We start from the raw sequence: 26,980 nt of genomic DNA, 5'->3' as shown, positions 1-26,980 counted from the left end.
TCGAGTGCAGCGCAATGAGCTCCCTTTATCTGTCTCCGAGGTTTGACATCCATGGTGGTGGCTCAGATCTGAAATTCCCTCACCATGAGAATGAGATCGCCCAGACATGTGCTGCTTGTGATGATAGTGGTGTGACTTACTGGTTGCATAATGGGATTCTCACCAAAGACAACGTGAAGATGGGATCATCACTTGGCAACGTTGTTACCATTAGAGATGTATGTTTCTTACTTGTTCCATTGTCTTAAGCTGACCCTTCTTCCGGTTTTTTTTTTGTGTGTTTCTTATAGCTAATGCAGCATTGTTGAATGTGTGTAGATCATGGCGAAGTACCATCCGCTGGTTCTGAGACACTTCTTGATCAGTGCACACTACCGGTCTCCTCTGAGCTTTTCGGTATTGCAGCTAGAGAGATCGTCGGATACTCTATTATCTATTTATCAGGTCTAGTACCCATCCTTTATTTATTTTTTCCTAGCTAGCATCTCTTGAGTTGTAATAGTGGCAATGTTTCTTACCATTTACTCTTTGTTTATTCAGACTTTACAAAGTCTAACCGAAGCACTCTCCCCACATCAAGAAGCAATCTCCAGAGATGGTACAGAGACAGATCAGACTGCAAAAGCCAAAGCCATCATAAAGAATGTGAAAAGTCACTTTGAAACTCAAATGTCAGACGACTTGAACACTGCCAAACTACTCTCAGGGTCTTTTCAAGATGCAATGGGATTCATCAGCACTTCAATCATCAAGCTCAAGACATCGCAAAAGAAGCACCTGATGTCGATGGTGGTGTCTCTGTCGGAGGTTGAGAAAGCAGTCAGGGATGTTCTCGATATGCTTGGTTTGCTCACTCCTCTCACCTATGCAGATTTTTTGAAAGAGCTGAAACAAAAAGCTTTAGCAAGAGCAAAACTCGGAGAAGAAGAGGTTTCTGAGAACAAACTAGTTTTTGAGAGCAATGATGGGAGAGTGGTGCATCGTTTTACTTATGATGCCTCAAAATGCACAACAGCGGAGCTTATGGAGTTTGTCACACCAGATGAAAATGTTGTGAAGTATGTGAGGAAAAGTTGTGGGAAATCAGATCTAGCTGCTAGAAGAGAATTTGAAGTAATATCTAGTATGAGAGGTGTACCTGGAATTGTGCAGTGTATGGGAGACTCCATCCATGAGATTACGTCATTTGGTGAAAATGATAAGGTGTATGGATTCTTCATGGAGTATGCAGCAGCTGGGACTCTTGATGATGAGATTAAAAAACATAAGGGATTGCCCATAGCAACTGTGAAAAGGTTCACAAGAATGATTCTCATAGGGCTTAAATCGCTTCACCACCTAGGTTATATACATGGACACTTGCATTCTTGCAATGTCCTCCTTTTTCCTTTGGAGGGGGAATTAATGGAAGCAAAAGTATCAGATTTTGGAGTGGCGAAAAGAATTGGGGAAGACAACAGCTGGTGGAGCATTCAGAAACCGTTCTTAGGGTGTTCAGAGATCATGTCACCGGAGTCGATGTTGAGGGGAATTCTCGTGGAAGCGCATGATATATGGGCTGTCGGTTGTCTAGTTCTAGAGATGTTCACAAACAAACCCATATGGTCCAACTACAACATTTTAAGAATTGAGAGTGTTCTTGCACGAAATGTGGCACCTACTATTCCTCCCACCTTACCTGATACTGCGAGGGATTTTGTGAGAATTTGTTTCGAATTTGACCCTGAAGAACGCGCCACCATTCCACAACTGTTGGATCACCCGTTCCTGTCGGACCAGGAAGCTTAGGAGAGTCCCAGCTCAGAGACACGACTCATCAGGATCTCTCTCACTCCCTCTCTCTCTCTCTCTCTCTCTCTCTCTCTGTGTATGCAAATCATATAGGGCATAACAGAAATCTCTCTCTTTCTCTGTCTGAACTTAAGTAATTAGGTATCTTTTGTAACACGGCTAGCTTTTCCAAAGTTGATGTTGTGTGGTTTTAACAGATGGACGACAATAGTTGCCCATTACGTTGCGTTTTCTTTCATGGATATTCCAATATGTGGTCAAATCGTTCCTCTATTTTGTCTGCTCTTGGTAATTCAATTTCTTTAGGTCAAAATAATTTTTTTTAGTAGGATCAATGTTGCGGCGTAGCTAAAAAAAAAATAAAAAAAAAATAACAGTTTTTTAGTACAATGACTGCAGTAGGAATTTAACACAATACTTCTCGAAACTTCCACAAGTGCTCCATCTTTCTAGTGGTACAGAGCCAAAGAAAGTATTCCAATCACTATCCATCAGACCTTCATGGTTCTAGTGTATTGGCAGTGCCTTGCAAGCACAGATAATTTAACAACTACAAAACAAGGAGAATGCAGAGACCTCTTTGATAAATTTTTGTCTTCCCTTGTCTTCCTATGATAGGCATTGCACTCCCTCTCATGTTTGTATTCTTGTACCTGTTACACGATTTGGACCAAGTTATGTTTGAGGAGACAGTTATAAAGCTTCTCTTGGTATGTAGAGCATAGAAAGATAAAGTATCACACCAGTCGGTTAAGTTGGGATATCTCACAGTGTATAGTTTGTAGGTACTCTTATGTCATCACAGAATACAAGACCACCTAAAACAGCCTTCATTGATTTCAAGTAACTTGAAGAACACCGTAGTTGCTCTTTTTTAATGTCAATCTGCTGTGATAATCCAGTGAACAATTCCAAAAGACAACAAGAGGCCATGAGCTTGATTTGCGGCGTTCCAAAATGCATCAACCTGCTAAAATTATGCCAACGGATGCACCCTACGGATAGTGTATCCAGTTTGCTCGATGGGCCAAAAAACGTTTGCCAGTCCACTGCTCCAGATAGAACAATCTGCAAGCTAAGATCAAAAAGGGATTTGAAAGAACAGTTAGAAATAGGATCTAACATTGTTAGCAATTTCAGACGCTACCTTCTTAATGAGAAAAAATAGAGTGGTAAAGTGAATGCTAAGCCTTCCCAATGTCAGTTTCATCCAGATACTGAGTCAATGCTGGACCCTTTTAAGCAAGCAACAGCAACCACAGTGTTGATTGCAGATACCCAGTACGAATTCAACACAATACTTGTTGAAGCTCTCCATCTGACAAGTGGTACAAAACCAAAGAAAGAATGCCAATCACCATCATACCTTCATGGTCCTGTGTTATCGCAGTGTCTCGCAATCTCAAATAGTTTAACTAGAGGATACAGTGAGGTATTTGATATAATGATATTGTTGGTCGAGAATAGGTCTTAAACGACCATACCTTTATAATCACAGCATCCAATGATTCATCCTTTGTAAGCACTCCAGGTTGCACAGAAGCTAAAATATGAATATTAACAGAAGGAGTGTTGTGAAAAAAGTACCCAAGGATGATTTAGTAAAGACACAAACAAGTCTATGGATTGCACTGCCAATGCCCATTCATGATTAAATGGTTGAAGGCAGTTGGGAATATAGAAATAATCTTGATCATCAGATTTAAAATTGAGATAACATTAGTCTCCTGCTGTCCCTTCTCCGCGAGCTGTGTCAACAAGTTAACCAAAAGATTTGCAGCATAGTTGTCTCCTTCTGATACCAACTTTGCAAACTAATATGTGAGTGATCTCTGTCTGCCATCTCCATATACATTGTGGACTTCATTTCCAATTAAGTTGCTCCGAAAAATCTTTTGGATTGGAAAGTTAAGCTTTTGCTGATACTTTCCTGTTGAAAAAGCCACTTCAGAGATTCTAGATGTATATTACAGGAACCCAAGTCCCAATCATACTCGTTTAGTAGATGGAAGAGTATTCTCTCAGCTTCTAGACAATAGGATAATTGGTATCTCTCGTTTTGAAGACTTCTGCAAAGACCATACAGATTCAATAGGTGGTGGAGCATAGCTGGAGAATCAGAGATGGCACATATTAAACTTGTCTTGTTTAAAACGATGTATTGCTCCAGCTTATCATCTGCAAGCCTGCAAAGATGAAAAATAATATAAGGAAGAGAAATTGATTACAGATCTTTAGTGCGTCCATCAAAAACGTGATTCAGAATCAGAAGCCTAAGTCACCTGTCATTGTATATCCAACTGGTATGGAAAATCAGCAGAGCTGCGGACTGGCAAAAAGCGAATTCTTGATTATTGGAACTATCCTTCCCGAGCAAAAACAGCAAATCTTGTGGATCAGTAGGAAGACAAGGAATAGCATCTCTGATATATGACCCTGCTTTCTGTTCAAGAAGAACATCAACAAGGGAACTGAGCATCAAATATACCCTCTGTTTTATCTTAGCCGTAGGAAAGTTTCCTAAGCATCCAAATGAAAAACTGAACCAATCTGCTGAAACAAGCACCTCTGCAAACTCCTTGGCCTGAATATCTGAATTTTGTAGCAGAATAGATTGGAAAGTTTCCATTATGCCAAGAGTTGCTTCCTCACTGACCTCGTTGACATCAGCGAGAAACCATGGCAATAGATGTGATGCACAGACGTCTATAACAGAGTGTCTTAACTCAATACAGCTGGTCTTGTTCATGGATGTTGGTGCAGTACAATATGCATATACTTCATTGAGTAAGTACACTGCATGCAATATCTGGGTTGAATCTTTCTCAGGGAGACTAAGAGAGGCCAAAATGGCATGTCTCAAGGATTCTTGCAATGATGTTAACACATCTGGAGTCTCAGCAAAAGATGGAATGTTCAATAGGGAAACAAAAACTGAGCAGATAATCGCAAATGCATCTGTAAATAATCCTATCTCCTGCGAATAATATCTTTCAAGCATTCTTTTTAGAACCAGAGCAATTTCCTGAACTTGAGAACTAGAAGCAATCCCAGGGAAATCAGAAATACAGCTTGAAATAAGCTTCAGTGTCTGAATTTGAAAAGGATGGCAAGGAACTTCGCCTACATAGTGAAGCACTTGGATGACTGAAGGAAATCCAATAACAAGTCTCTTCCAAAAAGAATGCTCAGCTAGGGAAAATAGATCAAGGACTCTGAGGCATGAGTTGATGACCTGATCTTTACATTCTGTTCATGGAAAGGACATCAGTCAGACACATAAAACACATATCTATTAATGCTCGTACAGATGTGATCTTCCAGAGGACAATACAGTAAGCAAAAGGTAGCCGTCAAACGGAATTGTAATTGGCAAAATATGTATAGACTAGTTGAACAAGTTGTTAAAAATGTATAGGAAACAATGAATTATGCACTTGACATCATAAATGTGTATGATAACTTCATTTCTTAGCTTCACATCTCAAACTTCCCTTAGTTTGTTAATAATTTCAGGTTCTTTTAGTATAATGGAATTCCCAATAGCAGTATATAAGTCACTTATCCAAAGAGACCACCTTTACCTGATAAGCGCAGTATCTCAAATATATAATCAGCAACATTTTCTTCTACGAGAACTTGAATCTGTCTGCTTGGTGTACTCTCTTGGGATAAATAATGGAAGATAAGATCAAGGGTTCTTATTTGCACCTCGCTGTCAGTGGAAAGCAGTGGACCTTTGATGGCCTCGGCAAATAAGATATTTAAAGAAGGCCTGGAGACTACAGTCTCAGTTGTCTGCATAGGGTCATCATCCATTCCATCCAAGCTCATGCTGCTGACATTATTTGTATGTGAATTTGCCAAAAGACCTTGCTGGGCCAAGATGGTCAAAAGGGCTACAAAGTTCAAAAATCTATGTTAGCTGAAATACAACAAATTTTCAGCTATTAACATATATCCACCTCCAAGATTTAGAGGTGGAATGTCTACCCAATAGGAGTGAAGCAAATAGATAGAAGCTATACGCACCTACACAATTCAAGCGAACATCATCTCTCTGTGTCTTTGCAAGAGCTTCCAAAGATAGGCATAAGAGCTTAGGACACAATGAAGAAAGAATCTCAATTCCATCAACATTTTGTTATGTGAATTGTAGAGCAGAAAACTTGTACAAAGCAAAAAGGATTTCACCACGGATCTCTTCACTAGTATGAGAAAAAAGAGGATAACAAACACGAGATAAATCACAACATGCCCATACAAGATAGTAAGAACAATGGTCTCCAAGTGGCTTATGCATATTACCTCGGTAATTGAAGACCTTCAACGAGTTGGCATACAAGAGCTTCTTTATCTCTGATATGGGAATTTACGTCTATGTTCTCACAGCTCACCAGAACACCGAAGCAGTGAAGCTGCAAAACCCAGAAATCAAGCAATGTGTGATAATTTCTAATTGCAGATCTATACCCAGTTAGATGGATTCATGAAATTCTCAACGAGAATTCCCAATTGAAGAGCGATAAAACCCTAGAAAGATAACAATACCATATGAAGCTGTCTTCGGCTCCAACCCAAAGCACCAGAAGAGAGCTGATCGGAGATCCTCTCCACAAAATCCTCACCGATTGAAGATTCCACAGCGGAACAGAGAACCGAGATGGTATCCATGATCTGGATAGCGATTGGAGCATCATCAATCGAAGAGAGAGCGTGGACGAGAGGCGAAACGAGAAAGTGGATATGAGAGGTGCGTAGGGTTCGGAGGAAGATAGGTTCGGAGAGAGCAATTGAGAGCTGGTGGAGCGCGTAGGAGATGTGTACGGTGGGAACGCGTTGGTCGGAGATGAGATTGGAGAAGCAAAGGAAGCAGAACGATCCGCCTTGGTCTGTGCGCAGAGAAATTGTGGATCGGTGGCCGTTGGCGCATGGCGGCGAGGGAGATTGATGGTTAGGATCCGCCACAGATTCATGGAGGAGATGATCGGAGGAGTATTGCTCCTGTGAGTCTAGGCAGAACATTGAGAGAGAGAGAGAGAGCGCGCGAAAGAGAGAGACTGGGAAATTTCTAATTTTACCACCGGTGGATCCAAAACTTCTATTTTAGAAATGGCGTCTCCATTTCTCTTACAAAAACAAAATTATTTTAAAAATAAGTTTTTATTTGAATTAATCCTTTTTTCTCAACCAATTTTCTTTTTATTTACTAAGAAAAAATATTATTAATTTTAAAATAGGTATTAAAAAAATAGAATATATTTAAAAAATAATTTTTTATTTGAATTAATCCTTTTTCTCAACCATTTTTTATTGGTTTATTAAGAAAATAATATTTATTTGAAATTAGGTATTAAAAATATTTCAGTTTTCGAATTTGTAATTTAATATTTAAGATTTCTAACTTTTGTTTCATCTCATTCAATATTAATATCAAAACTACCCGATATAATTGTTACATGTTTTAAGTAAACGATTTTCGTAAAACATCATAAGTTGTATTATAAAAATCAACGGTAGTGATTTATAATATTTTTACAATAATGATTCGGAATATGTTTACGATAAAAATATTTATTTTAACATATCAAACGGTTTTATATTAAACTAGATAAGGGTCCCCGTAAAAACGCGGATTAAAATTTATGTTTTCATTGCATGTGTTAAAATTTGGAAAATCATAACATTAACAAAAAAATATAAAAATTGAATATCATATTTTCTAATATAGATTAGGGCCCGTCTAAAAGATGTTGAACAAAATAATATATGTATCATACATATTTAAAAATTGTTATTAAACATTCATTATGAAAAGTCTAGTAATGTTAAATTATCGATCACCAAAAATATTATCTATAACGTTTGAGAAATGACCTTTTAGGTGTACCCCTTTTCAAAAATATCCATATTTTCTATTCATTTTCAAAAATATACATTTTCAAATATGAAAAATTATAAACTTTTATATGGTGTAAAGTACATCTAGATCATCATTACTACTGTGAGTCTCGTTCAAAATATTTAAAATGTTCTAAAAGACTTTTATAAGGATTTTATAATGTTTTTAAAAAGTTTACAAAGATGTCAGATAAAGCTGACAGTCTGAGGCAGTGGATGAAGGAGAAACATATTTCTAAGGCTCCCGGGTATAGCTCAATATGAAAGATAGGATGTAGAGATCTGCATTTTCTCGTTGTACATGTGAAAGATGACCAGAATGGTAAAGATCGAAATCGGACTAAAAGGCAAAAGCTGTTGAAACTTACATCTACATTTTGGTAGTGAGGCTCAGTCATAGCCGCCAACTGTATACATGAAAATTTGTGACAAGTTCATGACATTTATTCTCTAGGCGCACATAAAATCTATACTATATAAAAGTTGAGGCTATAAGCTTTTAAGACCGTCCACATATGATTTTAAACGATCAATTAGAATTAGCCATCTCACTAACTAACATTTTTAAAAAATATTTTTGTTTTCAGTTTTAATTTTTTTTTTGCAAAAAGGAAAAGAATATAAGATATATGGAAATAAAAGATATATGAAAAATATTTTGAATATTTATTTTCGAGTAAATTCCTAATTTTAAAAAGTAAAAATTCTAAAAGTTAGCCTAACAATTTAACTATAAATATAGGGTCTCCACCACAACATTAGTATACAATATAGTTTAATTAATAGGCTTAAATTTGTAGCTCTAATTGATTAGTTTTTTGTAATTTATTTTATGATAATATAGTTTTTTTTTATATTTGCTTTTTTGAGATGCTTATCATTCACTTATGATTTTGTGATTCCATTCAAAGTTCTAATTTAGTTTTTTTTTTTTAATTTTGTTGTATTGTTTTTGTTATTTAGTCCAATTCTAACTTTCTTAATTGGAGTTTTATTTTTGTACTATGAATACTTTATATAGTAGTTTCTATGATCGTGAAAGCGAATGAATTGGATATAAGGTTAGGCAGACGAATGCTAAGGTAAAAACCACAAACCAACTTTTAAAAAACATATGAATTCTTTAATTTTTTTTATTACTACTACATAGTCCATATTACTATCACTAATTTTGTTAAGTTTGTTCACATGTATGAAGTAAAAAAATTCAAGCAAGAGATTACATATATACAAGCAAAAAATTATATATATATATTACTACGTACGGTTGTGATTAGATTCGGAGAAATAATAAGTGCTAAAATATATTATTAAAAGATCATTTATTATATATGAGAGGTAGTAGTTGTACTATATATATTACTACGTACGATTGTGATTAGATTAGGAGAAATGAGAAGTGCTAAAATATATTGTTAATAGATCATATATTATATGAGAGATAATAGTTGTACATTGAGTCAATTTGATTAGTTTTACTGGATGAAAAAAAAAGATAATAGTTGTACAAAAGAGAGTTTATGAGTTTAGATAGTCAAACGATTTATATAATGTTATTTAAAAGAGCTAAAATAAAGAGAATAGTAAAGAGGAATAATAGTGGAATTGCGGATACTAAAATGAAGAAGTCGTAGAAGTTAAGTCCCCACCATATATTTCTGATATATCATAAAAACTTAAATAACAAGATTCCATTAGAGCGTTGAAGGTAAAAAAGACCAGAGATATTTTCAAATTTTTTTAAAATTTTTATTTTTGTCCACCAATATATTAGTATGAATATTTTAACTAATCATATAAAAATTTTAACTTTTTATTTCTTATCAACACAATATTGTAAATAATATAAATGATACTCAAAATATAAATAAAATAATTTATGTTCAAACAAATCAAAATTAAAATTTTATTGTATTTTTGTGTAGTACCTATTAATGTATATTTAAATGGTTATTAAGTCTTTTATTTTTATTTTTATAATAATTGATACATACATACTTGCGCATTTTAATGATTACTAAATCTATAACAGTTTGAAACAATTAATACAAATATACCCGGGTTAATAACCTAGTTAGTTATAGTAAGATTAGATCCGAAAGCTTTTCTGGTTCCGTCCGAATTTGAAAACACTTTGCCTTTAGCTACTACAGTATGTTTTGCATTATGACGGTTTTGGTTTGTTTCAATGGTGCATTTAGAGGCTGGATAGTGCAGAGGATCTACCAAGTCTGCAAGTGATCATAATGTCAAATGATAGTATTTTATTCTAGTAGTAATTTTGGGTCTTATGGATTCAAAAATACATTAACAGATACTGCTTCCGATCATGATCTTCTTCTCCAAGGAAAACCATTTCAATCAAATAGAAATGAATTACTTAAGCTTCCAAATTTGATCTCAGCGGACTAGAGACAAAAATTAAGGAAGGTTAACTTAGTGATCACTGATCAGACACAAAGAAAAAGCTACAGTTGATTGACTGATCCAGAGAGGGCGTGATGATATACAGACTATAGTACTGAATGCAGTGCTTAAGTATCCTAAAAGATTTAGCTTCTGAAATCCAAATCAAACACCGGAATAAGAATTGGCTTAAACATGAGTGATGAGTGATGACTGATCATTAACCTCACGCTTGTCAGCAACATCTGCCGAAACCATAGTTGGTCAATATGAGAAAACACACATAAAACCGAAAATACCACAACAACACCGCATTGAGCAAATGAACGTGGAGGTGTTGGGAGATATCACCAGTAATAAATTAATAACACAACAACAATGTTGAGATACAAAGGAGTCATGACATAAGTTCAACACAATCTAAGCAAATAAAGAGTTCAAAAGGCCAAAGGAGAAGAGGCATTAGATATATATTAGCACCCATAGTTGAAAATCAAGGAGGTGTTGCCTGCTTCGCACCAGATTTAGGCTGAGAACTACAAGGGAGGCAGGGCCTCCACACAGTGGCTCTTCCGGGAATATCCATGAGGGATATTCCTTGAAGTGCCAAATTTTTTCTAATGTCGTCGCTTTGCTCAAAATTTTTATTCATCCGCGCCACTCTCCTTGTCTCAATCTTCTGCAAGACTTCTTCTTCTCCTAGTTTTGCTCTTGCCAATGCCTTTTGCTTCATCTCTTTCAAAAAATCTGCGTAGCTGAGAGTAGTGAGCAGACCAAGCACATCAAGAACTTCCCTCACTGCTTTCTCAACCTCGACCAGTGACACCACCAGCGACATTCTCTGCTTCTTTTGCATTTTCTTGAGCTTGGTGATTGACACGTTGATGAATTTCATCGCGTCTTGAAAGGCACCCGCGAGTACATGGGCAGTGTTCAGGTCGTCTGACAATTTTGATTCAAACTCACTTCGCACCCCCCTCACAATATCTTTGGCTTCTGCAGTCTGTTCAGCCTTTCCGCCATCTTCACATATTGCTTCTCGATACGGCGAGAGTGCTTCAACAAGATCTTCTAATGTCTGAATTGACAAAGACCACAGGGTTGGAGTTAGAAAAATTGCAACATTATTCCACTTGAGAGATGCTGGAACCAAAAAAAAAAAAACAAAAGGGCGGAGAGGGTTGGGACTGAACCTGATAAACATAGTATAAAGCATCCGACGAAGTCTCAAGCTGCAACACTGAATAGTTCAGAGGAGACCGGTACTGTGCACTCATCAAGAAGAGCCTCAGAGCGAGTGGATGATACTTGGCTGTGACCTACACAGCAGATTCAGTAAATCAGCATTAGCCATGAGAAAAAAAAAACACACACACACGCAGCCAAAGAAGACTAAATTTATGAGCATGGAAGAATAAAGAAGCATACTTCTCTAATTGTAAAAAAGTTATCTAGTGCCTTTCCCATCTTCACGTTGTTGTTAGTGACATGCCCATTATGCAACCAGTAAGTCACACCACTATCATCACAAGCAGCACATGTCTGGGCGATCTCATTCTCGTGGTGAGGGAATTTCAGATCTGCGCCACCACCATGGATGTCAAACCTCGGAGACAGATAAAGGGAGCTCATTGCGCTGCACTCGATGTGCCATCCAGGTCTTCCTGGACCCCAGGGGCTCTCCCAACTTGGTTCATCGGGTTTCGCAGCCTGCATGTATTGTATATATCAGCATAAACTCAAAAGCATCAGCTCAAGGGCTCAGAGCTAGACAAGTACTTAAACAAAAGGAAAAGAAAAAAAAAAAAGGATAGTATTCTGAGACAAACCTTCCATAGCGCAAAGTCAGCAGGATTGCGCTTCCTCGGATCAACAGCGACACGCTCACCAGCTCGAGTATGGTCCAGCAGTTGCCCAGACAGTTGACCGTAATTTGGTGACTTATCGACAGAGAAGAACACGTCACCGCACACTTCATACCCACAATCTTTGGCAATGATCTGTAACCAACAAGGAAGCATAGAGGTTAGTGAGAGCTACAGTAGCATCACCATATAGCGGATCTAACAAGTAAGAGCAAAGAATAAAAATGTGAGGTTTCCCAATGCATACCGTTTCAATCATCTTGATTATGTGCTCCATATGGTCACTGACACGAGGCTGGTGGGTGGGAAGGAGGCACTGAAGAGCACCCATATCAACAAGATACTCATCGCAAAAGCGACTACTGAGATCTAAGGGGTTCTCCCCACACTCTTTAGCTCTGTTGATTACCTGTACAAGCCAAAAAGAGAATGTTGTGAACCTAATCATAACCAAAGAGGGCAGAAAAGAAAGAAGTAGGACTCTCATATATAAGATTGAAAAGGTTACAGGACAAAGAAAATGCCATACCTTGTCATCAACATCTGTAAAATTCCGGACATAAGTAACTTCATAACCCAAATGCTTTAAGTATCTGCATAAACGACAGAAGAAGCAGATAAATAAATAGCCGATTCTAAGAAAACTCACGGACCTAACAATTCAGCCATGGTTGTTAACTAGAGAGAAGAATCTAAAGAAAGGGGAAAATTGTATCAATGTTGGATTTTATTACAGAAACCGAAATATGAAGCTTGTTAGAAGAAAGACCAGACCTGTACAGGACGTCAAAGGAGACAGCAGCACGAGCGTGGCCGATATGGCTGAAATCGTAGGCGGTAATCCCGCAGACATACATTCGGATCTTGCCCGGGTTGATGGGTTTCAAAACTTCCTTCTGTTGTGTCATCGTGTTGTACAACGTCAACTCCGGCTTCTCCACCTTCATCTCCGACGACATGTTGGAATTGTCAAAAACTACCTCCATCATCTCCGACGACATCTTTCGAATTGATAAAAAGAGATTTATCGATAGATCTAGAACCAAAAAAAAAAAAAAAAAGCTTTCACCAGTCCAATTACAGGGCGTAAATAACCTACTCTACTGTCCATGAGTCTGATACAAACCAAAACTGAAGTTGAGTGGGCCTTAGTGGGGCTATGATTTAGGCTTAGTGTTAAGCCCAATTTTCTCTTTATTGTTTTCTACTTAAACTCTTCTTCCACTCTCTCTCTTTAATGATGATCGAAAGATCAACAAAACAACATTGGCATGTTCGTTTAGTCACCGCCGGCGGTTGCGGTGGCGGCAGCGGTACGGCAGACGCAACGCTTTTGATCGTTAAATAAAATCGACGTTCAAAATTGTTAACCGCAGAACGTTGCGTTCGCCGCTGCGGCAACTTGCAGCGACCAAACGAACAACAAAACCTGTGTTCGCCGCAGCGACCAAACGAATAGACTCATTATCTTCTTCTTCTCTGTTAGTCACGTTGCTAATGGATTCTTCTTGTTAAGTCACATGCTTAACACCTTCTCTTCTCATCTAGACTCTAATTTTTCGGTTTCCCATCTAATTTTTATTAATTCCTTGATATAAAAAGTTTAGTCCTTGTGATTCTCATTTTTTTACTTAACAGAGATCGATTAACGATCATAAACAGCTGTTAACTCTTCTGTTAGAGGATTTGATTTGACGACATGTTCAATCTGGCTCAGTCAACAGAAGATGGTGATTTAAAAACAACGTCAACGAGAAGTCTATGATTTTAATTGGTCAAAGTGGAAGTTGAGGATTAAAATGGCCAAAATTTGTAAGTTCGGGATTTAAATAACATTTTTCTTTAGTTTTTTCCTTATTTCCCTTTCTCACATATGTAACGGTTCCAAAAAACAGATCTGAATGAAATAGTCGATCAATTCGGGTTCTCGAATTGAAGATTCATTGAGTTTTTGCTTTGACAGTTCTTTAATTTGAGAACTCTAAACCCATGAAACGACGTCATATTACTCAACTTTGATGTTCCGACATTGCCACGGTGTCGGTTGACTCATCGATTTTGATGATTCTTTTCATCTGTGTTATGGTTTTTATCACCTTATCCTTAAATTTAAACACTCTGTAAATACTGCAGGCAAGGTTTTTATTGGCTAAGCTGAATCCATCAGCGACTTACAACAATGCAAACGAGATGTCAGCTGGGTCAGACATAATCTTCACTGATGATGTGAGCATGCAAGTCTTTTTTGAGCATCTTTCGAAACTGGCCGTGCAATCCTGAGGAAAAAGTAGTCACAGTCCTATACCATTTTAGAGCTCTTTTTCATTTTGGTCTCTCATTAATACATCTTGGAAGGTACTCGCATGGTTGAAGTCTTTTGCATTGGATTTGTCTGGATTATAAAGATTTCCTGTTTGCATTTCTTATCTTGTCATCGGATGATATCTTGTATGATCAATTATATGGTTTTGGGTCAATGGCTTTATCAATAAAGCCACCAAATTGTTGAATAAACAACAAAGATAAATATTTAGCTTTATCAATAAAGTCACCAAATTGTTGAAATATATCTAAATATTTGTAGAAAACCGCTCCGAACCCGTTTAGTTACTAACCGTACCGAACTGAATTTTTTGTAAATTACCGAATGGGATCTATAGGTCTTATACCGGTTTACCCGAAACCTGAATGGGTAGAACCGAAACCCGATTGGGTAACCGATTGTCCAGGACTAACTATAAGTTTTATTTTTTCAAAAATACCACCAAAATACATTGTTTTTCAAAAATACCACAAAAGTAAATTTAAAACATCATCAGTCTGATGCTAGAACACGAATTAAATTAAATCTTAATTTTATTATGTTGTTAACACCGACAAGATTAGATAGTAAACAAAACTATTTAAGTTGATTAAATTAGTAAAAAGAAATTGTAGCATGGTATAATACGGATGAAATTTTAGAAGTAACAATCAAAATAAAATTATACAATATTGACAAACTCAATAAAAGTAAAATAAATATAACTTAAAATTAAAAACATTTAACCCCACGATAAAGTGCAGGTTTAAAGAAGTTCAAACAAAACAAAAAAAAAAGTTTTTCAAAAGATATGTACAATAGAAATGAAGTCAGCCAAAACCTAAAAGAACACTAAAATAAAATACATATACTATTAATTGGGAAGGACAACTTGAATCCAAACACCCCCCAATTTAAAAAAACAATTTCATGAAATATATTACAGTTGCCAAACAGAATTAATGACAGTACAAAAAAAAAAAACAACTATCTATATTTATGTAAATCATAATAATCTTCTAACATAAAAAGTGGATAATTAAATTCAAAATTAAATATAGAGAAATTCCCTAGACTAGCATCATTTAACTTCTTCTTACACAAATACCATACACTCTTTAATTTGATATTAATATCATTAATTTTTTGATTAAAAGACTAAAACACCCTTATGTACAAACTACACAATTCAATCTAACATAATACGATTTGAGTGTGATTGAATCACACAATCTCCAATCACGAGCTCATGTCACGCTCTCCGGCGACGAGCACGCCGTTGAATCGCCGGTGAACTTCCAATTGGTATCCGCCGGCGAGGTCGTGTCACCATTCTTGTCACACTTCTATCATCGTCGTAAGGTTCGTTTCTTCACAGTGTTCATTGCGTTTGTCGTTGTCGTCGTTGTCTTCTCTGTTTTGGTAGATTTATGCTTCGATTAGGTGTTATCATCATTTCAGCTTCGATTCTAGATTTGATTAGGTGTTGCTTTGGATTTGATTAGTTTTTTGCTCTGGATTTGATTAGGTGTTGCTCTAGATTCGATTAGGTGATTTTCTGGATTTGAGAACTGTCATCAAGTTGGTGATTTTGTGTTGTTGTGGATTCGAATCGTTGTTTGTGTTGCTGAGGATTTTGAGAACTAATCGAATAGTGAATCGGTTCCTTGTAATAGGTTTTGCTTTGATTTGAGTTTAAAGTTTTGAATCGATTTTGCTTAATCGATTTTGCTTTGATTAGTGTTGGGTGTAGTGAATCGACTATGTTCAATCAAAAATCGATGTTGCGTTGATGGAGAACGAACAAGCTTGGTGGAATAAACGTTGCATATCCAAATTTGTAAGGTGATTTCACATTTGATTAGTGTTTAAAGAACACATAGATATAGTAAGGTTACATTTGTGTATCTTAAGCTTTGGTTGTTTGAATCTCGTCAATAGAATTGAATTATACTTAGCTTGTGGGGAGTGAAAATATAATGATAATGGATCCTGAGATTTTGCATTCGATTGGTACAATGGAGGATCTCTTTGTGAAGTTGATGATGATATCACGTATAAGGTTTTAGCAAAGATGGTGACTGAAGTTTTCAAACTGGATTAATTAGTCAATGTTATCAAACTTAGTTGTGGACTTCCTGTAAGAATGAAGAAGATGGCATGGGGTTCTTTATCTGTGTATATGCAGAACGATTGTCAAGTTCAGACGTTTTGTGAAGATCTTCCTGTAGTTCGTGAATCTTTCCTGAAGTTCGTGGAATCTTTTCTGAATTTTTGGTGTCTTTCTTTCTAATTTGGATTTCCTTAACAATAAGTCTTTCTTTCTAATTTGGATGTTTAAGTCTTTTTATTTATAATTTACCCTAAATGTATCAGAAATCTCAAGAGTAATGATTTGATTTTGTGTCTCTCCAAATTTCAAAAAATCTTTCCTAAATGTCAAAAAGTTCTTCCTAAATACCAATAAGTTCTTCCTAAATATCAAGCAGTCTTTCCTGAATATTAACAAGTTCTCATAAATATCAAGGAGTCCTTCCTTAATGATAAGTAGATTGCATGTCTCAATAATTGAAACATCCAAAAAGAATTCCTAAATGCAATGACTCCTTCAAAAAAATTAAGGACGATCCAAGTGACGCAACAAATTATCCTCTCATTCATACTTATCATCTTGAGCTTTGCCATTGTAGGATTCAAATTCATATATTTGATAATAGGAGATTGGGATGATAACAAATGTGAACAATACCACGTTGAAACCTCATCCATTTACATTAAAAAAAAAAACACAGACCCAACATGTAATACCCTTTAAAACTACTAATGATTTGCACACCACAACAAAAAGAAAAATAATTCCATATCAAACTCTAACATTATTGTTGTAAAAAAATTACTATCACCGTTCTAAACAAAACTCATCTAAAGTAGTGGATGATGAAGAAATCTGAAAATGACCAGAAGACTCAGCAATAAAGGCTGAAAAAGCAGAAGCATAAGCAGGAATGATGGCAGCAGCCGCTTGCGGTGAATAGATTTGAGCTTTCGTGATGCTTTCTGCAACAATCCAAACTTATGCTTGCTTTATGTCCTTGATGTATCCAATTCCACCTGCACATTAACCAAGTCAATGGAAAACACATTCCAAACTCTAGCATTCTTGTTGTATCTAAACTAAATTCAGCTGAACTAAACCAAGAACTCATGCTGACATTCACAAAAACTAAACTCTAACATTATGTACCACAGACCCGACCTAAACTCTATCATTCTCAGTAAACCAAACTAACATTCTCAGGCTTGCAATTCATAAATCGAACTCAGGTTGCTATCCACAAAAACAAAACTCTAGCATTCTCTATAACAATTCAAACTCTAGCATTCTCATTACTTATCACGACTTTAGTATTCTGTAGCACAAAATGTATACTAAAACGACCATAAATTAGCACAAACCAAATTTTACCATTCCAGTCAATGGACATGTCCATAACCAGCGAGGCAAAGTTGATTCAGAAAGACAGCAGTGAGGCGAAGTTGATTCAGAAAGACAGCGGCGAGGAGAGTCGAAACCAAGTTAGGAATCAGCGACGCGAGTCTACTTCGTTTCAGGATACAGGCAAGTTAAATCGTCCTTTTGAGTGTAGGTCTGATTCAGGAAGGCTTGCTTCGGGAGACGACGACGACGGCTAGGTCTGATTCGGGAAGAAACCGGCGAATTCGAGGTATTATCCGGCGACGCGACGGCGATAATGTTTTGTCGGTGTCGGCAATTGTGAGGAAGAGAAATTAGGTTTTGTGTGTGTCGATTTGGGTGAGAAATGAGGGGGGTAGTTTGGTCAATTTGATTAATGAAAAATGTTAGGGATGAAATTTGTTGGGCCTGATGATATTTCTGACCCAAAAACATGGAATCATGCTATTTTTGAGAATCTCCATTAAATATATGTAAACATATCTATTTTGAATATACATAAACATATCTAATATTAATTTAATATTTTAATATAATTTCGAAATTAATAATTTATATAGAATGATATCTAATTGAAAGAATCAATCCCATTTTTTTTTCTTTTAAACATGCAAACCGGATTAACCCAATTAATTCAAACCAGCTAAACCAACCATAATAATTTAAATCAATTAAGCCAAGCAATCTCATTAAAGTAAACAAACAATATTAACCAGCGGAAGACTTAACCAAAAATCCAATAAAACAATTTCATTAAACCAGCAAGTTCAACCAAACATTATTCCAAAACACGATCATCCTAACATGTTTCTAAATTCCATTCTAACACCCTAACAAATCTAACAATAATCTAAAACACCAATGAGCGCCTAGATCATCCTCCTCTCCTCGCCATGATTCCACGGATCACACTTTGCTTTTACCTATATCAAAGAAAGAGATGCATAAGTATTTCATAAATACTTAGTGAGGGCGATCCTCCCATCTACGGGCTGTACACACAAGCAATGAGATAACACCCTCATATATAACATAAACAAACCATCCAGCAAGCTAAACATCCAATAACACTTCCAATTCAACTACAAATCATCACAAAACAAGTCACTCAATCTCAATCGCTTAGATAAGCTCATGGTCACGCACTCACCTTAACAAGGTGATTTTAATATCAAAAACAACCAGGAAAGACTCTCCTCGCTACTGCAACAGGCAAACAACGCCCTACAAAAAACCAACCAAACAAAAAATCTCTAAGAACCAAAAGGACAGAAATAGAAGAAAAACTACAGCCGCAGAAACGAAGCCCTAAAACATAAACAACCGTTAACTTCTTAATCCCTACGGTGAAAAGCAAGAACCAGACGTCACAAAGCTGTCCACAAAAATTAGTGCCGATCAGAGAAGCGATGAAACCACGATCGCACTTACAAACTACGCTGATCCCAGTTCGCAATAGAGAAAACGCGTCTAACCAAACTGTATATAACTCACTGAGTATTAATTCGAATTAACTTCTGTAAAAAGGAGAATCAAAGTCCACGTCTTAAGAACAAACCTACCAAAATTCATTACCTTTCGATAAGATTTGATACGTCGTAACTCAATTCTACCAGGACGTGACGAATCTGTTTCTCTTGCCTTCAACACTAAAGCAAAGCTAACCCTCTACTTCTCACAAGTGAACTTCTCCTTCTCCTTTTCTCAACTCAACTCTCAGAAACAACAGCGACAAAACAAAAGAGAATGAAGCGTTTTTTATAAAACTAGGGTTTTTGGTTTAATTTTGATTAAACCAGGGTTTACCTAGACCGACATTAATTATACCTTCTTTAAATCGATTAAACAAATCGACCAGTTTAAGAAATCCACCGGAATTAAACCGACTCCACCCTAATTCTTATACACATTCAAGTCTCTTATTAATTTCCAGAAAACGGGCGTTACAATTCTCCCCCACTAACATGGATTCGTCCTCGAATCCTTCAACACGGTCCATCCGTCTAGGACTCCGTGCTACCGTCTACCCAGTCCGCATTCCTAGAACTGACTCATATGTGGCTCTTATCTAATCCATATACTCACGTTCCAAATCCTATTTGCTCATACTCACCCACTTCCCCCGTGCACAGGTCGCAACCCATGAATCATACCGGCTCGTCCTTAAGCCTCTGCCTTAGACTACGGTATCCACGAAGTCTCACCACTCCCCCCACTCTCAGGTCGCAACCCTCAAGTCATACCGGTTCACTATTAGGCCACCCGCCTTCTAGCTACGGTATCGGGGAAGTCTCATGCTTGCTCTCGGGTCGTCACCCTCAAGCGTGCACTTGAATCGTCATCTGAGGCCATCACATCATATCCGAGCAAATAAGTCTAAACGCCCCCGAACATATCTCTCGATCAGATATACCTCCCGTGGTCCACTTATAGCATCGCAATGCTATACTAACCACCACCCCGAGACTCTCCAAAAATAGAACCGTCAAACCCGACACTTTCTATTTTTAGAAACTCGCACATATTTCTTTACACATGACACAACAAGTCAAAACTAAGAAATACGCATCTTATTAATCTCCAATGTCAAAATCATTACACCAAAAATGAAAATACAAAAGAGATACAAACAAAACAAAACTCAAAGCAAAAGAAGCCAACGGTCTACTCCTCGACCTGCTTGTCAAACCACTTCCGGAACCTTGCCTTCATCCTGGCCACTGGCTCCCAAGTCTCCTCCAAAACTCCATCACAGTCGCACTGGACTCTCATCAAAGGAATCTTCTTACGCCGAAGATCCTTTACCCACCTTTTAAGAACCTTCACCGGTCTCGCCTCTAATGTCATGCTGGGCTGAAGATCTGCCGGAATCTTAGCCAACACCTCATCATCCTTATGAAGACACTTCTTCAGCATCGACATATGGAACACCTTATGAAATGCATGCATAACCTTAGGTAACTCTAACCGATACGCCACCGGTCCATCCCGCTCCACAATCCTGAAAGGACCGATAAACCTCGGACTCAGCTTAGTCTCGGTAAGGGACCTGTTAGGACCACGCAACATCGCCATTTTAAGATACACCATATCTCCAACCTCAAACTCCAACTCCTTGCGCCTCTTATCAGCATAACACTTCTGCCAATCCTGCGCCTCCTTCATGTTCAGCTTCAGAACCCGAATCTTCTCTGAAGTCTCTTGAACAAAATCCGCACCATAAATGCTCCTCTCCCCCACTTGAGTCCAGCATAGAGGTGTCCGACATGGCCTCCATACAACGCCTCATAAGGAGCTATCCCAATACTCGCCTGGTAGCTATTATTATAAGCAAACTCCATTAAGCTCAAGTGATCTGCCCATTGACCACCTCAATCCAACACACACATCCTAACAGATCCTCAAGTGTCTAAATGGTCCGCTCAGACTGCCCGTCTGTTTGAGGATGGTAAGCAGTGCTCATATGCACCTTAGTGCCCATCTCATTCTGGAAAACCCACCAGAACGCCGAAGTAAACTTCGAATCCTGGTCTGACACAATACTGGCCGGTACTACATGAAGTCTCACCATCTCGTGCACATACTTCTTAGCTAATACTGCCGCTCCATCAGTCTTCTTGATAGCCAAGAAATGTGCATACTTGGTCAAACGGTCCACAATAACCCAAATGGCATCTTTGAACCGAGACATTGGCAAACCCACCACGAAGTCCATTGTGATCATATCCCACTTCCACTATGGAGTGGGAAGAATCCGCATTAGTCCACTTGGTACCTGATGCTCAGCCTTCACTAGGTGACAAACATCGCACTCAAAGACCCACTTAGCCACGTCCCTCTTCATCCCGATCCAATGATAGTACCTCTTCAGATCTCTGTACATCTTGTTCGCTCCCGGATGAATAGAGAACATGCTCGCATGAGTCTCACTCAAGATCTCTCGTCTCAACGTCTCATCCCTGGGCACACAAACCCGCTCATGCACAAGGATAGTACCATTGGCTGCTACCTGATACTTCGACTCAGTATCCTTACATGCATTAACTAGCCCCGATCCTTCTCCTGAGCCGCTCGAACTCTGGTCAGAAGATCTGCTCGGTTAGCTGCTTCTAACCCTAGTGGTTCCTAGGAAATAGCACACAACCGCAAGGTGCTAAGTTCTCCCACCAAGGTCTCCATATCTTGCCCTCGGGCTGAAGCCACCGCTTCATGCTCAGAGCTTCGGCAACCAGATTAGCCTTACCGAGATGGTAAGCTATCTCTAGATCATAGTCTGCAACCAACTCCATCCAGCGCCTCTGCCTCAAGTTCAACTCGGACTGCGTGAATATATACTTCAGACTCTTATGATCTGTAAACACCTGAACCTTCGCTCCATACAGATAAGATCTCCAAATCTTCAGAGCAAAGACTACCGTTGCCATCTCAAAATCATGCGTAGGGTAGTTTCCCTCATGCTTCTGCAATTGCCGCGAAACATAGGCGATCACCTTACCCTGCTGCATCAACACACAACCCAAACCAACTACCGAAGCATCTGTGTACACCATATACGGCTCTCGCTGCTCCGGTAAAGCCAAAACCGGCGTACTCGTCAACATCTCCTTGAGCTGGGCGAAACCCTGCTCACACTCCGGCGTCCACACAAAAGGAACATCCTTCCCCGTCAGCTTGGTCATCGGCTGAGCTGTGCTGGCAAAACCCTTCACAAACCGTCTGTAGTAACCCGCCAATCCCAGAAAGCTTCGAATCTCTGTGGTTTTCTGCGGTCTAGGCCAATCTCTGATAGCCTCAATCTTCTCTAGATCCACAGAAACTCCCTCTGGAGACACAATATGACCCAGAAAACCCATCTCTCTTTGCTAGAAACTGCACTTGCTAAGCTTAGCATACAGATTCTGCTCACTCAGCTTCTCCAACACTACCCGCAAGTTTCCCTCGTGCTCCTCAGGACTCTTAGAATACACCAGAATATCATCGATGAAAATGATAACAAACTCATACAGAAACGCCTGGAACACACTGTTCATCAGTCTCATGAACGCCGCGGGTGCATTCGTTAACCCGAAAGGCATCACCACGAACTCATAATGCCTAAACCTTGTCCTGAACGCCGTCTTACGGATACCCGCCTCGTCGATAGGAATCTGATGGTACCCTGACGCCAAATCAATCTTAGAGAACCACGTAGCTCCCCTCAACTGGTCCAAAAACTCGTCAATCTGCGGCAAAGGATAATTGTTCTTCACCGTAACTCGGTTAAGTCCCCGGTAATCGATACACAACCGGAAACTCCCATCTGTCTTATTAACGAACAACACCAGTGTTCTCCACGGTGAAACACTATGACGAATGAAACCCTTACCCAGCAGATTCTCCAACTGCTTCTTCAGCTCAGCCATCTCCGCTGTAGCCATCCGGTACGGAGCCTTATACAACGGCGTTGTACCGGGCTCTAACTCAATCGTGAAGGGATCAGACCGAGAAGGTGGTAATCCCTTCAACGACTAATACACATCCTCGAACTCCTGGACCACCCGGATCTTATCCACTACTACCTCTCCAACCGTCTCTGGTATAACGATCGTAGCCAAATAAGCTTCCCGCCCCTTCCGGATCATCTTATCCGCCTGCTTTGCCGAAATCATCAAACTCCCCGAAATCGGTCTCACACCCTAGTAATACATCTTCGGTCTGGGCCGCTCGAAGTAGACTCTTCCCCGATGATAATCTAGATGAACTCTGTGGCGATCTAACCAATCTATGCCCAGAATTACATCATACAGTTCCACCGGACTAATGTATAGATCAGCCGGCATCGACTCTCTTGCAATCTGTACATCCACACCACTAGCATGTCCCTGAACCGCTAGCAACGCACCTCCTGCGACTCTAATAGCTCGAAAACGACTATCGAGATCTCCTCGGATGTTACCATCCACTGCGCACTCTGGGGTAATGAAGCTATTCGTAGCTCCAGAATCCAACATCACGTGGGAGAAGAACCCGCCCACCAACATGGTCTCTACACAAAACCTTTTCACTAAGACCGCCCACCCCAAAAATCACAGGAAAGCAACACAAATTCTAAAACAACAGAAGGAAACAGACTGAGTTTTAGAATTAAACCTGTGATCGGCCGTCTAGTGCTTGGCTCTCCTGTCTCCACGGTCGAGGACCCCCGTAATCCCTATATCTGTGGAACCGGCGGTGCTCCCAGCTGAGCCAAAGACTGCTCTCACTGGCTGCATCACCGGTTGCACCATCTCTCTACAGTGGTAATAGACACAGGTAACTACCTACAGTTTGCCCTTCTTCGGGCAACTCGCCACCCTGTGATCCGTGCTCCCACACCTGAAGCACTTCCGGTCACCCGGACTCATCCTGGAAGTGTCATCCTACTTCCTCTTCTGTCCATGAGCAGGTTTGCCACCTCTGCTCGGAACCGACTGCGGCTGGGTATTCTTCGGCTGCACCGACGGACTATGAATCACCTTGTGACTCCTCAACTCGTCCTCGATCCCCGCCGCCACCTCAACCAGCTCCACACGCGATGCATAAGCCCGCACTTTGCACCGCACCCTCATGTCAGGGCTGAGACCCTTCATGAACCGATGCACCTGCATCTGCTCAAGATCTCCCGCACGCCCCGAGTACACCAAGATTCGGCTGAATTCCGAGTCGTACTCCCGCACCGACCGCTCGCCCTGAGTCAACGCCAAGAACTGCGACTCCATCCGGTCCAGTGCCTCCGCCGGGAAATACAGTGTATTGAACTCTGCCAAGAAATCTCCCATACCGCCAATCCCTGACCCATCCTGGCCAGCACACTTCGCCACCACAAATCTGAATCACCAGCCAAGTAGTGGGCCGCCAGGTTCACCTGATACACCTCCGAGCACCTCATCGATTGGAAATACCGCTTCAATCGCACTCGCCACTCATCCGCTACAGCCGGATCGGAGCCTCCGAAAAACAAGGACATCCCCAACCGCTGTAACTGCTCCAACATCCGCAGGTAGTACGGCTGCTCGATCACCGTACCTACCCCCTCAGGCTATACAACCTCAACAACAGGCTGCACACCATGCCCAACGGGCTGCACACTAGGCCCCACAGGAGCCTGCATCTCAGGCCAAACAGGAGCATGCACTGGCGGTACCGCACCCAATAACCGTTCTAAGAGCTGCGTCAGCAAATCCGCAAGCCGATGATTTTGACCCTGGGCTCCACCTGCTGGAACACCCCCAACCGGGTTTCCAACAACACTAGTACCGTTCCCGGACGAACCGACTCCTACGGCACTCACACTCTCACCACCCACGGTAAATAAATAATTATCTACAAACATTATCTCACATATACGTACAATTTTAAACTATCTTTGACAAATATAATATATAGTTTTTGGATAACCGATTGAAAAAAAAAATTGTAGTTATATTTAATTCTCAAAATCTCAAAATATTGAACAAAATTTAACTTAGGGACGTATAAATCTCTACTTTTGAAAGATTATGTGAAATTTTACATATATTAAAAATTATATTTAGTTACATGTAAATGATGTTTTTATTTAGAAAAATATAAACTTATAGGAATGGATACGAGACAGGAACATATAAAATTATATTTAGTTACATGCGTTCGCCGCTGCGGCAACTTGCAGCGACCAAACGAACAACAAAACCTGTGTTCGCCGCAGCGACCAAACGAATAGACTCATTATCTTCTTCTTCTCTGTTAGTCACGTTGCTAATGGATTCTTCTTGTTAAGTCACATGCTTAACACCTTCTCTTCTCATCTAGACTCTAATTTTTCGGTTTCCCATCTAATTTTTATTAATTCCTTGATATAAAAAGTTTAGTCCTTGTGATTCTCATTTTTTTACTTAACAGAGATCGATTAACGATCATAAACAGCTGTTAACTCTTCTGTTAGAGGATTTGATTTGACGACATGTTCAATCTGGCTCAGTCAACAGAAGATGGTGATTTAAAAACAACGTCAACGAGAAGTCTATGATTTTAATTGGTCACAGTGGAAGTTGAGGATTAAAATGGCCAAAATTTGTAAGTTCGGGATTTAAATAACATTTTTCTTTAGTTTTTTCCTTATTTCCCTTTCTCACATATGTAACGGTTCCAAAAAACAGATCTGAATGAAATAGTCGATCAATTCGGGTTCTCGAATTGAAGATTCATTGAGTTTTTGCTTTGACAGTTCTTTAATTTGAGAACTCTAAACCCATGAAACGACGTCATATTACTCAACTTTGATGTTCCGACATTGCCACGGTGTCGGTTGACTCATCGATTTTGATGATTCTTTTCATCTGTGTTATGGTTTTTATCACCTTATCCTTAAATTTAAACACTCTGTAAATACTGCAGGCAAGGTTTTTATTGGCTAAGCTGAATCCATCAGCGACTTACAACAATGCAAACGAGATGTCAGCTGGGTCAGACATAATCTTCACTAATGATGTGAGCATGCAAGTCTTTTTTGAGCATCTTTCGAAACTGGCCGTGCAATCCTGTGGAAAAAGTAGTCACAGTCCTATACCATTTTAGAGCTCTTTTTCATTTTGGTCTCTCATTAATACATCTTGGAAGGTACTCGCATGGTTGAAGTCTTTTGCATTGGATTTGTCTGGATTATAAAGATTTCCTGTTTGCATTTCTTATCTTGTCATCGGATGATATCTTGTATGATCAATTATATGGTTTTGGGTCAATGGCTTTATCAATAAAGCCACCAAATTGTTGAATAAACAACAAAGAAAAATATTTAGCTTTATCAATAAAGCCACCAAACTGTTGAAATATATCTAAATATTTGTAGAAAACCGCTCCGAATCCGGTTAGTTACTAACCGTACCGAACTAAATTTTTTGTAAATTATCAAATGGGATCTATAGGTCTTATACCGGTTTATCCGAAACCCAAATGGGTAGAACCGAAACCCGATTGGGTAACCGATTGTCCAGGACTAAGTATAAGTTTTATTTTTTCAAAAATACCACCAAAATACATTGTTTTTCAAAAATACCACAAAAGTAATTTTAAAACATCATCAATCTGATGCTAGAACACGAATTAAATTAAATCTTAATTTTATTATGTTGTTAAAAAATTATATTTAGTTACATGTAAATGATGTTTTTATATAGAAAAATATAAACTTATAGGAATGGATACGAGACAGGAACATATAATTCGAAAACAAATATTTGTATT

At 38.9% G+C, this 26,980-nt stretch overlaps 2 protein-coding genes and 1 pseudogene across 2 annotated transcripts; 1 reads left to right on the top strand and 2 right to left on the bottom strand.

Annotated features, from left to right (window-relative positions):
• The first annotated feature begins 14 nt into the window (after positions 1-14).
• On the top strand, positions 15-2,072 carry LOC17878848 (calcium-dependent protein kinase 1). Its single transcript, XM_006286265.2, has 3 exons — positions 15-218; positions 319-444; positions 541-2,072. Exons 1-3 carry the CDS (start codon positions 15-17, stop codon positions 1,786-1,788), a joined length of 1,578 nt encoding a protein of 525 aa, XP_006286327.2. The 3' UTR covers positions 1,789-2,072.
• A 73-nt stretch (positions 2,073-2,145) lies between these two features.
• LOC17878757 lies at positions 2,146-6,873 on the bottom strand (annotated as a pseudogene).
• A 3,544-nt stretch (positions 6,874-10,417) lies between these two features.
• LOC17878260 (cysteine--tRNA ligase 2, cytoplasmic) lies at positions 10,418-13,043 on the bottom strand. Its single transcript, XM_006285650.2, has 7 exons — positions 12,738-13,043; positions 12,493-12,556; positions 12,211-12,372; positions 11,928-12,098; positions 11,527-11,808; positions 11,292-11,417; positions 10,418-11,176 (listed from the first exon to the last, which is right to left on the bottom strand). The coding sequence occupies exons 1-7, from the start codon at positions 12,962-12,964 to the stop codon at positions 10,592-10,594; spliced, it is 1,617 nt and encodes a 538-aa protein (XP_006285712.1). The 5' UTR covers positions 12,965-13,043; the 3' UTR covers positions 10,418-10,591.
• Positions 13,044-26,980: the final 13,937 nt, after the last annotated feature.

The sequence above is a fragment of the Capsella rubella genome, unplaced genomic scaffold (genome assembly GCF_000375325.1).
Source record: "Capsella rubella cultivar Monte Gargano unplaced genomic scaffold, Caprub1_0 scaffold_7, whole genome shotgun sequence".
NCBI classification, from domain to species: Eukaryota; Viridiplantae; Streptophyta; class Magnoliopsida; order Brassicales; family Brassicaceae; genus Capsella; species Capsella rubella.
This window is presented reverse-complemented; position numbering and strand designations above follow the sequence as displayed.

Bases quoted from the DNA above. Each gene is read 5' to 3' on its own strand.
- LOC17878848 (XM_006286265.2), top strand. From the start codon at position 15: ATGAGCTCCCTTTATCTGTCTCCGAGGTTTGACATCCATGGTGGTGGC. The intron at 219-318 runs GTATGTTTCTTA...GAATGTGTGTAG, and splicing joins ACGTTGTTACCATTAGAGAT to ATCATGGCGAAGTACCATCC. The intron at 445-540 runs GTCTAGTACCCA...TTGTTTATTCAG, and splicing joins CTCTATTATCTATTTATCAG to ACTTTACAAAGTCTAACCGA.
- LOC17878260 (XM_006285650.2), bottom strand. From the start codon at position 12,964: ATGTCGTCGGAGATGATGGAGGTAGTTTTTGACAATTCCAACATGTCG. The intron at 12,557-12,737 runs GTCTGGTCTTTC...TCGTTTATGCAG, and splicing joins TCCTTTGACGTCCTGTACAG to ATACTTAAAGCATTTGGGTT. The intron at 11,809-11,927 runs GTTTGTCTCAGA...CAATACATGCAG, and splicing joins CTGACTTTGCGCTATGGAAG to GCTGCGAAACCCGATGAACC.